The sequence below is a fragment of the Passer domesticus genome, chromosome 10 (assembly GCF_036417665.1).
Source record: "Passer domesticus isolate bPasDom1 chromosome 10, bPasDom1.hap1, whole genome shotgun sequence".
NCBI classification, from domain to species: Eukaryota; Metazoa; Chordata; class Aves; order Passeriformes; family Passeridae; genus Passer; species Passer domesticus.
In genome coordinates this window covers 21047545-21061019 of record NC_087483.1, presented here as the reverse complement: position 1 = coordinate 21061019, position 13475 = coordinate 21047545, and the positions used below count along the sequence as shown (strand labels likewise).

The 13475-nt window shown below is 37.1% G+C and overlaps 1 protein-coding gene across 3 annotated transcripts in view; it reads right to left on the bottom strand.

Moving 5' to 3' along the window:
- PDE11A (phosphodiesterase 11A) overlaps positions 1-13475 on the bottom strand; it is a 110506-nt gene that overhangs the window by 61353 nt on the left and 35678 nt on the right. For 2 of the 3 annotated variants that reach the window (XM_064434333.1, XM_064434332.1), the window contains exons 3-5: positions 6225-6314; positions 5194-5334; positions 3330-3394 (exon numbers count right to left, since the gene is read on the bottom strand). In XM_064434333.1, coding sequence (XP_064290403.1) covers positions 3330-3394; positions 5194-5334; positions 6225-6314 — 296 coding nt within the window. Of the gene's footprint in view, positions 1-3329; positions 3395-5193; positions 5335-6224; positions 6315-11071; positions 11208-13475 lie in introns of all 3 variants that reach the window. The other variant, XM_064434334.1, reaches the window with a different exon arrangement.

Sequence of the window (13475 nt, the reverse complement as noted above, 5' to 3'; positions counted from 1 at the left end):
CACCTCAGCTTCTCCAGAAAACTCAGTGTCTAGTAGACCTTAAAGTCCTCACCTAATCAGCTCTCTTTGACTTGTTTCAGGCAGGTTCTTGACATTGGCAATGTCTGACTACTCATGTGTGAATAAAAATAAAAAAAAAGCCTGTTGTCTTAGTTTTGAGAAGAAAACTGGTAAATTTTTAACACCTGAGAAACATTACTTAGAAAAAAGTCACTAAGAAACTATGGAGAAAACTACAATAGTTTGAAGCTTTGAAGCATTCCTCATGAATGAAAGTAGGCTGAACAGTGAAATCCTTGAAAGATTCAATCAAACTGAAAGGATTGATTTTTGTTGACTGCATTGATTTTCTGGAGACAAACTCAAGTATATAATTTATCTAAAAAACCTTAATATTCTTAAAAGACTATAAATAAAAAATAATTATTTTCAGAAATCTAAAGGAATCCACTTTCATTTGGGACAAGAATTTTGAGTGACTGTAATAAATGTTATGTGTATACTTTGACAGAGATCTTTACATAAATATAACAGGTTTTGAGCCAAATAAAAAAACCACATTTATAATTTAAAATTTAATTAATAATTTAATTTATTTAAAATACTTCAGAAGTACAAAATCTTTAAGGATAGGATCCAATTTCAAATGCATTGTTCCCAGTTCATAACTTATCTGAAAGGTGTTATCATATAAGACACATACATCAGGACTGCATTATGGGTGTCAAGCATTTTAAGCAGCAAATTCATTAAAGTAAAAGAAACAAGATAATATTTATAAATAAATTTAAAAAGTGGATTCTATTATGTTCTCTCCATTCCTAACAAGCACTCTACAGCCATACTCCAGAAGACAGGTCCATCATCCCAGGGACAGTAAAACTGTTGGGGGATTTCAGCACTTCCTCTGTACTGCCCAGGTGGGAAGGAGCACAGATATTTTTGCTCACACAACTCATATTCTGGCCCAGGCAGGCGACCTGTCCACTACCACTGGTACCCAGGTTAGAGAACTGTCATCTCAGCTAAAATGGAATCTCATCTGCCAAAACTGCTGCTTCTGTGCAGGAAAGGCTCAATCCACAGCACATTCCATCAGGCTCATCTGCATCTAGATCATACCAGAACTGGGCCCCCATGGATTCTAACATTTCTGTAATATTTTTTCAAAGGGAGAGAAAATTTAGGGGACTTGGCAAACTTGTGCTTCAAGAAGAAAATTTCTGGGAAAAACAAGAGCATCAGTGTGCCAGTATGGATAATAAACAAACTTGATCATGGTGTGTGATGAAAACTTGGAAACTGAACAGATAAAGGCAAGTGTGGCCTTGAAAGACATTTCTTTACAAACAACAGCAAAGAAAATGAGTATTTATTATGGCATTTAGGTATTTAAGAGGTGAGCTGCTATCATGCAGATTTATGGAGCACAAAAGAAAAAACAACTTCTAAAACTCAGTGAGAAAGTATATTAGGGCATAAAATATTGTCTTAGGACCCTCTTTCTCATTTACATAAAACATAATGAAAACTGTTCTCAGCCTAAAATGTCTTTGGATTTCAACTAAAATTTCAAAGAAATAATGTTTTTCTTAACTGCTGTAATGATGAAGAAACTTGTCTTGCCATTTTTTTCCGCACATGAAAAGTCTCATGACTTTACATCAGTTACAGCTGCAGAATGTAGAATGAAAAGGGCAAAACTCGCTAGAAAAATGCTCAAATGTCAAGGGCTCGCGGCATTGTTCTGTATCCTAAATAACCTTTATTTTTTCACAATAGTGCCAATAACTCAAGCTGTGCCTGTGCTAGATCCAAATGTGACATCATATCTGCCAGTGTAACCTTGGTCTTTTTAAAAGCAACTTCACTCTCCACAGGAAAAAATAATCACAGAAAAAGCTATAGATCTTTATGTTAAAATGCACAGAAATACACCTTTATGAATCTCATAAAGACTAGCTACCAGGTTATGTGTTTATTCATGTCTTGGACTAAAGTTAAAATAATCTTGACTTGGCTACAAGCAGAGCAGGCTACTACAAACTGCTTTATGGCAACATGCTAATATAACTATGGTAACAAGAAATGAGCCAGCTTGGTTATCTTGATACCACTCTACATTGTTTTGACTAATCTGGCTACAGATCAAGTTTGAGAAAAACAGGAATAACAACCACATTCCTTGATTCATACTCCTGTCCCTGAATAAAAGAAATGTATTTTCACCCCCTAGGAAAGACCAACTGCTACTCTTAAACTCTTTGTCAAAAGCAACTTGTGATTCCCAGATGAATCAACAGATATTTATTCACATTTAGATCTTCTTACTTTTTATTGCTTGTTTTCCATTTGCTTCACCATTCCCATACCAGGACATGGAAAGGAGATAGCTTCTACCCATATTTCTGAGTGGCCCTAGACTCTGATCTGAGTTTGCACATCTTAGAAATTTTCTAACACTACCCATTTTTCTAATGCTGCGAAATCAATCCATGAAAAGGTTTATCACCATGACAGCCATTTGATATGGAAAATACTCCTTCAGAATCAGTATGAATTAATCTGCATAAAACCTGTGTGATAAACACTGAAAGATGGAAGAAATGTTCTCACAATAGCCCTGAATCCTCATCCCCTCATTTGGTATGTAGGACATTTTATGTGAACTGCTACCAGGGTGTAACCTTGCAGGGATTGATATTACAACCTCACATGAACAAAAATCATTCTTTTATTACTTAAAATTGGCCCTTTATAAATGTTTACAGATCCTACTAAGCAAAACATATACTTCCATTTTGACTGGGCTCCCAAACAAGATTTAGTCACAGGAACACAGTTTCCAGGAAATAAATATGCTCTGCAGTTTCTAGGCTTTCCAATTTGACAACAGCAGAAATAAAATTTTACTGGAAACCTCCCAACACAACTGTACAGAGGAATTTTGTAAGAGATCAACAATCTAAAATAATTTTGTAATTTTTACTTAAATATTAATCACACAAAACAACAGCTGCATGTTACCAATGAGTTCAACCATAAAAAGTCAGTTTTCCCCTGGTTTCTTACCCGAGACCCTGATACAACATTAGTGCATATATACACACACAAACATGCATATACAAAAAATATAGGCACATGTATTTAGTCAAGCAAGCCTCCGTTTGAAGGAAGCGGGTGTCTTGTGTGAGTAAAAAAACATAGGCTCACACTCTTCAATCAAATCTACACAAAGTTGCACAAGAAAATAAAATCTTGACCAAGCAAAGCTTAAAACTATGTGAAAAATGAAGTTACCCATAACCACAGAAGACATGAGCACTAACCTGTTGTCAGTATCAGCACTGCATTTTGGAGATAACAATTCGAAAGATTTTGTGAATTTCACCACCTGTCACAAAAGAAGTAACTTAAGGATCACTATTAAGATGAGTAAACATCAAAGAAAACAGTAATGTAAGGTTCCTCTACTTAAACTGTATTTTTGTCCAATAGTCTTAGGATAAGAGTACAAATCTGTGTTCTCTCAATGGAGAATTAATGTTTAAAATACACACTGTGCATAGTTCCCTAAAAATAAATATTAAATCAAATTATATCTTTAGATTCCCTCAGAAAGCTCTTTTCCACAAGCATATACACTTCCCTTTAAAGGCTTTTGGGACATGCGTTATGGACCTTTACTCCAACTTCACTTTTTTAATATAGGAAAATAAACAGAAAGGCAGCTTTGCATTACTAACTGCAACCAATCACACTTGCACTATGTGTCAGGAGCACATAAGTGAAACATCTTAGGAGTGGCAAAAAGTGACACAGAACAGAGGCCTTGTTTTTTGGATGTGTTCCCATCTTCACTTTGGTTCTGAGTCATAAAAGCTTTCTGCACAATGTACAAATTACAGTATTTTAGACATGGCTAGACACTGAGTTACTCTAAGGAGAGCTATTTTGATATATATGTTAACCCTCCAAAACAGGAGCAAGTCAGGAAAATAACTGTTTTGCCACTTGTAAAAATTACCAAGTAGGTGGTAAGATGTTATTCTACTATTCCAAATTAACCTAAGATTTATGACCATCTAGAAAAAGTTGAAGCTTTTTCTCCATATTTCACCATTTTGTCTAGAGGAATAAGAACTTGTGGTTAGGGAAAACCCCTCCAAGCTCAAAGGCAGAAATAGTACCAAGATCAGAAAAATGAACTGCCACCCACAACTTCCTAACACTATGGACATTTCTGTGAAAATAGAAATCATATTATACTTATAAACACAGTGACATTTCATAAGAATGTAGTAGAACTATTATTGCAATTATAAAATTGGGGAGGGGGGTGGCTAGGGGAATCTAGAAAGAGAAAATTAACTAGAAACATTAAAATTCTGTAGTAGAGGACATAAGTGAAATAAAAACTTTGATCTTGCTTTTAGGAAAGCTGGTGTAATTTAGGGCATACTCCATTGAAAATTCTTAATTTTTATTAACTGAAATGAAACATGAAAAATATCTTTCCTCCAAGGAAAAGAATGGGGATTTTTTTCTGCCATACAAACAAATTTATGATTCTGTCTCTGACTTGTCACAGCCCAGCAACAAATAATTAACTGCAGAATCAGTGAATACAAAAATAATAATTGGGTAGGAAAAAAAAATATTACAAACAATGTTTTATCCTCCAACTACTTCTCAAATCAGTGGAAGGGAGGGTAGCTTATATTGAATAGCCTGAAAACACTGGAGGAAGCTACCAATATAAAGGTAGCCACTTAATTTATTACTAACAACAATACTCATAAAAACTTCAAACATTTTTAAGAGGCTCTCATATCCTATGAATATCAGTTACTGCAAAGTCCCAGTGAAAGCCCCTGTCAAAACTGTCAAATACTTTCATACGGTTTACATCCATCTGTTCAACAGAGCTCTGCAATGAAATAATTATTCATGGGTCAAGTAGACAGAGAAACTGCAAAAAACCAAAAATACTTCAGTAATTCTGAAAGTTGGATTTCCATTTCATCTGCTCAATGTTAAAAGCTTACTGCTAGCACAATAGAAGCCTGCTGGGATAGAGACACAACAGGGGTGTTGATAAAGTTTCAGCATGTACCTAACTTACATTTAGGAACAACACACTGCAAACCACCTGCTGTTCTGTACTTCCATATGACATGGAGCTCTACTTACTGGTGATTCAATATCTTCCAGAAGTAATACTGAGCACCGTTCACACTTCAGCAGAGTCTGGGCCCGATGCATGATTTTCTTGACAATTTTCTCTAAGTCAGTCTGTTCCTCAAAGAGGTCATTCACTACTTCCAGTAAAGCCTGTATACAAGGACACAGAACTCTTGTATTGGTTGTAGAATTAATAAATACATGGAGCATTGCAAAGGAGACATCTCATCTGGGATGGATTTTATATGACATTTTTATATGATCCATTGAAATCTTCATTCAAAGAAAGTTCTTAATGACAATGGCAGCAATATTGAAATGTGTTTTTAATATTTTGTGAAGGAAGAGCAGGTTCAACACTACCAGAGGTATTTCTGCTGAAGTTTTGGACCTTTGATCCAATATAACAAAAATATAATTTTCATTGCAGAAAGGACGATAAAAAGAAGCCAACCATTATTAAAATCCCCTCAAAATTGCCATTTTGTTTCTTCAAAAAATAAAAGACCTCTCTGATAAGGGAATGACAGGGGAGCTGAGCGTTATTTTCACTTCAGAGCCTCCTGTCCCAAAGCATGCACAGCACCAGCGATCATGACTGTGTGTTTGCAGAGCACGCTGTCAAAACGCTTCACATATAGGGGTTTTTTTTCCCTGCTTAATTTTATAAAGATATATCCACATTATTTGCACATGGACTAAATATTTAAAATTCAGAATGGCAAAGGCTTGAGATTAGTAGAATTTCATGAGAGCTTGAAGCTCTGCCTAAGCAACACTTTCTCCTGCATCATCTGTGCCACAAAGGCAATTGTTTCAGCACCACAAGATGTGGAACTGATATCAGGAAACTACAGCCACCACTACAAGTGTATATCCCTCCCACGCTCTCTGCTTGCTGCCTCAATCAATCAGGGATCTTTTGAAAACACAGTTTTTGAAATAAAACTGTCTGCTTAGCAAACACATATGCATAGCTGGAACCTGCAGGAAAAAAAGACTTAAGTTTGATGTTGGTCTGCTATACATTTTGCACTTACCCTGCTCCTGTCATATTCCTTCCTTGAAGCTGCAAATAGCTGGGCATTGGATATGGCAATCCCACAGAAAGGGAGGTACATCTGCATCACCTAGTATGGAAAGAAAGTCACAGTCATTAAAAACAACTGCAATTGTTTATTGCAATTTCTTAGTAGTAAAGAGATTCTAAACTTAGGGGATGCATCACAGGAAGGTCCCAGCTCACTCTTCAGCAGAGCACTAAACACAAAACAAAATTATCATGGGCAAGGCACATCAGATACATGGAAAGAGATCAAATGTCTAGGAAAGAACAAATACAATTAAGATCACAGGTCCCAGAAGTCTGGGTCCTCCACAATTTCTCTGGGAATCTGTGGATCCTCAACTCTATAAAATGTCTTCTGAAGACTATTTTAAATTACTGTAGACATTACAGCTTCCCTAGAAAAATATTCTTTATTTCTCTGGACTGCTTTTTCATTCTGAGCTCAAGAAGCAAGCTTGAGTCACATTCCTGTTGAGGAATTCTACATCTGGAGTACATGGATTTTGGAGAATACCAGCACAGTGGAACCCAGGACATTGATCCTACACTATTGGTCAGAAAACTGACTTGTCTTCTCAAAGAACGCTAAAAGAAAAGTTAAGAGAACATGCTCGAAAAAGTGGGCCTTAATGTATCATCATAAATTAAAAAAGATTGAAAAGGAGGGACTAGGAACATAGTTTGAGGTGCCCAAGACGATTTTAGGTTGGCTGTGTGAAGTTAGTAAACTGGACGAGTGAAACAGTTGAATACCTGTGGGACTGGCCCTTCACAAGGATGACAATGGATCAAAGTCCAAACCCAGCATTTTTAAGCCACACAGTGGTAACAAGTCTGCAACATACTGTAGCACTGAGTGGTCCCAAGCTTACGTCTGAGACTTTTAGTACATTTTACAGCTGCTGAATAGCCTTAACATTTGCAAAGCCAGTGGGAGTTGATGCACTCTGCTCTGTTTACAGAGTCAAAAGAATGCTGCAGCAGCTAACCTTTCTTCTCTTTGATCTGTCTGTCTATTGTAAGAAATCCTGTCTGTGACAAATTTTGACATTAAGAGAGTGGCATTTGTCTTTGAAATTCTATTTAATTAGAAAAATACTGCTAACCCGGAGACATGGGCTATTGAGACTATCTGAGGAAAAACCTCACAAGAACAGAAACAGCAGCAACTGCTGTTAGACTTTGTCTACCTTGAGCACTCCACTGGTTCCATACCTGCTTAGTCTGTGTTTGAGTAATGATGAGCTTTTGGAAAGGATCCTCAGATCCTCTGAATTTTGTACCTTTACACCTGGCACTCTGTCACAGTAACTGCAGACTTTAAGGGTGCACACCTAGACTGCTAATTTGGAAACACCCTACTTTCATCCTCTTCCCATGACAGCTACCTCCAAAGGAAAATCACAGTTTAGACTCTACAAACACTCACCTTTCTGAAGAGGCAGAACTGTCACACCAAATGTACAGGACAGAGTACACAAAATTAAAAAAACAAAGTTCACATCATAAAAAAATGATAGGAGGGATTAAGTTTTTTAATGGTCAGAGTTTCTCAGAGAGAATTTTGCTTATTTCAGTTTAGTTTTTATTTCCAAATGAAACAAAAAACCTCCTTATCAATATTTTTTTGTAATAGTACTAAAAACCACAGCCAAGTAAGAGATCAGAGCAGAAAAAGTTAACTTAAGAAAAATCTAGCCTTTAGTGAAATTTTGAATACCTTAAGGAGACTGGATACATTTTTACTTAATAGGTAAATACTAGTATTTATTGTCTCCACACTGGAATTTCTATTCCCAAAATTAATATGGCCCTGTGCAATAGAAAGCACATGAGGAGCTTAGGAACCTTCAGGCATCCCAAAACCAGCTAGGCAAAATCCTTTTTAGTGAGAAGAAAATGAAACCTTGGATATTGAAAACCACTTGTCTCTGGAACCCAAACTCCAAGGCACTGGATCTATATACAGAAATTACCATCCATAAAACACTGTTTTATGAAATGTTAAGAGCCTGGAAAGCCACTGACACACATTACTCTTTTCACCACTAAAACTAATTGTATAAGGCGCAGAAATTAACAAAAACACCAAGTTGTTTATGAAAACCAGTAGAAGAAATAAATAAATGTCAACAACTATGAAGGGAAAAAAAAAAGAAAAAACCCATGAGGTAGAGAGGAATCACCCTGTGATTCATTTATTTCTGTTTACTTAAAATTGACAAAACAAAAGCCTGCTGGTCTTCCTCTTTTGTACTCTCTGAATGGTCAAAGTGACTTTTCCTTTAACCACTCTTGGCAAGTTGTAATACAGCACCAAGTACACAAAGAATGAAGATGTTTGTAATAGTAGCTTAATTTTAAGTAAGACTTTTTAAACCAAAATTGTTCAATGGGATAGGAAGCAGTTATTGCATTATTATTTCAGGTTACAGATTCAGATTTGCAGTATTAAGACTATTTTACAAGCACCTCTAACATGTTTATGCTATGACTGTGCACATTTCATACAAATATGAAATAAGGTAATATTCAACTCTTATCTGTCTGAGACACAGCTGGTATTTTTATGCCAGATTCACACTTCAGAGATTTTCCCTCCAAAGAGAATGTAAAAAGTTGATGAAATTGCACATATCACCATGAGATAGACAAATCCTTTCTCCCTCTTTTTAAGTGACAGATAATTACTAATTTCCTGGTGCTCCAAGGTAAAAACTGACCCAAAGGTCGAGTATGCCACATGCTTCCATTACACCAATGCACAAAGTATTTGTGTGAAACTCATGGAAAAACACTCAGTATACCCTTCTGAAGTACATAAAGTAGCTTCCCTTTGTTAAACTGAAGGCTATTAAAAAATAGTTTTGAAGTATGGAAAGATAATTTCCTTCCACATCTATTTTGAATTAATTAAAGGAAAAGATTCCACAGATTTACTAAAGTGATTTTCGAAGAAAGCAAATAGGCAGAATTAAAAAAAAAATCAAAACCAGCTTTAACAGATGTGCCTCATTAAATTATTTTGTCTAATAGAAGTAGTTGCAATGATTCATCAGAGTTCTATGTGACATATTAACAAACACATCAGTAAGTATGTAATAGTACATTTTATAAAAATGGTGTTTAGGCTGAGTAACAACCTAATGAATGTGCTGAGATGTTGAAAGGACTAGTTTTTGTTGGATTTTTTTTTTCATGACAACCATAAGGTATTCAGATGCAGTAACTTCAGGTTAACAAGGTTTATATTGTGAATTACTTGTACATTCAGGGTCCAGGTGATCTGGCCCAGTTTCTCTTAATTAACCCTTCAGTAAGTATCCTTGGGTAGCAGCTACACTCACTTCACAAATTCACAGCAACATTCAAAAGCTAAAAAGCTGTACTTACAAACTGTTCAATATTTTATCAGGGCAGGAAACCTATGAAAAGAAGTACCAGTAATGGGCACTTTTAATGTCTCACTTTTTTCTTTTTTAAATTCTATTATTTCATTATTGTATGTTAGGAGTATTAAAACACAACTACCAAGGAAACAAACGGTATAATTACAAGAAATTTCAGTCTTCAGTTACATAACTACTTACATTTTCAGCTAGGTTTTGAAGATTACATAGCTTTAGTTCAAAACTACACCAGTAAGTTCAAATGTCTGCCCTGACCATAGTAACTTTTGGCTTCCCACAGGATATATTTCCATTGCTTTACTATCTCCACACACCTCCAGACTTGTATCCCCAAAGTCAGACCTTCAAATCCACAACAATAACTGAAGCAGGAGCTTGAATTTGGAAATATGAAGCATTTCCAGATTCTGCAGTATTAAATACAAGGACAAGTACGCTACAAACTGTGCTTATTAGTGGATACTTTTATTTTATAGCATCAGTTCAGAAACACACCAGTGCTCCCTCAGAATTTTAAAGGGCAGTCTTCCATATGTTTCCCCTTCATGATGACAGTTTTACAGGCCAAAAGTTCCACACCTGGTTACACAGTTGTCTGGGCACATCAGCATCTGGACACCTACACTACAGCAGCACAATGTCTTGAGGTGTGACACTCACTTTCCTTTCATCCAGCTTTTCATAGATGAGAGGACATAGAATAAATAAATTAATAAAATGCTTCTTAATGTTCCGCTGAACTGCTAAAAATCAGGGCTTCTTTTTGTCATCTGGGTTTGGATTTCACAATCATTTCACACATTATATAAATCTTTCTATCATCAGAAACAGGAAGAAGACCTCTGGCCAAGCTCTTTCTGACAATGCATGTTATCAAGATACCACCTTTCCCTCCACTGCACAGCCTGGAGGTAAGGGTCTTTATGGAATCTGCAAGCTCTTTCCTTACTGCGTAAGAAAAACCCCTGCTGGTTCCAGCTGGGGCTATTTTCTAGAATTGTGTGCCTCACAGCAAGTAAGCTGTGAAATTTTCTCTTACGAGAGGATGGTATAAAAGCCAGAAAGTTGCATGGGTGCAGACCTGCAATGCAGAAAGTTATTAGCTAATGGTGAAAACCAGCCAGTGCTGCAATGGCAGCACACTGCAGAGGTAAAATGTGATCTTGCTGGCTGGAAAGCAGCCCTGACTTCAGCTTCAGCAAATGCAGTGACATTTACCCTGCCTCCCCCGTGTGCGGCTTTGCCCTCACGGAGCCTTCTCTGAGAGCACACGCTGCCATAACTATCCAACATAGTCTAACTCACAGCTTCTGGCATACTCCAAGCACCCCTGCCTGTGGTCAGAAAAGAAAACAATTCTGATGTCTGACACAAGAAAGAAGCTTCTCAGTAATGCTTGTGTACTCACTCTGGCACAAACTCCAGGTTGAGCTCTCAGCAAATGCCTGTCTGGTTCAGCTGTTTTCTTTAGCGGCCACAGGAGCCACCTCTCTTTACACAGCTTGCTTGGTGAGCCTGTGGGGAAAGGAGCTAGTACAGCCTTCCTAGAAAGAGAAAAGAAGTCCTTTCAAAGGAAAAGTTTTTGCTATAGTTTTAAGTGATAAATGTTTTGTGGACATACTCGTAACCAAATCAGGGAAGCCAGCTGCCCTTTAAAACATTTCCTAATGTGTTCAAAATAGGTTCAGAGAGTGAAATATTCTGCTGAATTCTGAAAGCAATAAACCAAATCCAATTGCAAAATGGTTAAACACAAGCACTCATCCAAATTCCATTATCTCCTGTCATCTGTGCAGGGTCTGGCTAGTCACACATCTGATAAAATCTAATTGTCATCTAAGTTCACAATTCCAAGAAATATTTACCAAAATTATTTTTACACCCCAAGCATGGAAAGAACAATTGGTTGGTAAAAACACTCCATGAATTGTAGGCACCCAAACAAGCCACATAGCTCCTGTGTGTATCACTGAACCTGCAGAGGCTCCTGGGCCAATCTTCTACTGCCTTTTTTAAATTTTTTTTTTTAAAGTTTGTATTTGCATGTGGTTATTAATGCAGTACCATAAAAATGTGCTAATGCTTGCAAGCATACAGCAGCATCTCTGCCCTATAAAGCTCACTGTCTAACTCTGGAAGCTTTTGGATTCTGTAAACAGGCTGAAAGGGACCACGGGAGCAATCCTTCAGCACTGCCTCTGTACTTGCCTGCCTCATAGAATTACTGGCACTCATTCAAACTAGATAACTGCGTCACCAGACAGATTACAAAACATGTCTCTGGTAGAAGCAGACTTATTACAGTTTTAAAACCTGACTTCTATGTAGGTCACTGTCCTCACAAGCCGTGGCACTGAGAGGCTGCTGCATGCAGGACCAAGGGGCAGGAAAGGGTGGGAGTGCAGCCAAATGTGCTCAACTCTGACTTTTCTGCAGACCCCATCACTGCCCTCTAATTGTTCAACACAACCTCATCTTCTCCCTTTTCTGCTGTGCACCCAAGGTCTTTAAACTGGGAAAACAAGTCAACACATTGAACTTGATTTATAATAATACACCTGTAAAACTGTTTATACAGTCAGAACATGTCTACTAATCTTATTTTTTTCTGGCAGGTATTTGAACATTTCTTGACCCAGTCACTTTACTGCTAGATATTATCCATTATTCCCCTCACTACCAGCATCTGAACCTCAAAACATATAAACAAGCAATGGTGAATTATACTGTCAAAAAACCAAAAACATTGGAAGTTGCTATTAAATCTATTTGCAACAAGATTTGGTAAGACATAAACATTTTAATATTGCATCAAATTTAGTATTGGGTATAAAGTGAAAAGAAGAATAACTGTACTGTAAGTTTTCTTACAGCACCTCATTTTAAATGGTGCTGTCCCAAATTAATCTGAAATATGAAAACATTTCTGCTAAAGACTAACAAGCCAAAAATAAATATATGTAAAATGTCTGCTATTCTAGGATCCCATAATCTGATCTCCTACATGCAAAATCCAGTTATTTTCACTGGAAATGTCTCTATATTTTACACAAACCTGAATCAGTGATGCCCACTATTAAGCCCCATCCCAGCAAACACGTCAAACTGCCACTCAGTTATTCAACATGTGATATTAAGCCAGGATTTCCAGAAGGGAAAATGAGGACAAGAGGAGGAAAAAAGTTACACAAGGAATGACAGTAGTTCTATTAAAATCAGAAGTGTATGAACTGAAAAAGAGCAGAGGGAGAAGGTAAGGAGCATCACCATGCCAGTGTAAGCACCTGTAAGGCCAATGCCTGGCACTGGCACTTAGCCCCAGGGCTTCAGCAAATGCACATCAAGCATAAGCAAGGAAAAGTCAGCTTACAGGCAGCCTGAAGGAGGGCTGCAAAGTTGCAGCAGTGTGATTAAACCAGTGAACCAACATGTTTCTGTGTCATAAACATACTGACAGCCACGGAGACTCCTCACTGCAAGGGCTCCTGAGGGCTCTCAGATCTGGATGGTGGAGGTATGGGCTATGTCTGTGGGACCACCTGCATGTAGAAGCCATTAAATCAACCCAACAGTTATACATAATGTTTCTTTATCTACTCTAGAGTTTCCACCCATTGGACATTGGCAGGTCTTTGTAGCAGTCTTATGGAGAAATGCTAACCACCTTTTATTAGCTCATCTGCAGTAACAGAGATAAGAAGCATCACAAAAGGCCATGAATCTTCAAAACTACAACTCCTACCCATAAATTAAGTTCCTCTCCTTCAAGGAATGACTATATTATATAGTTATATTTGAAATATCTAAATTAT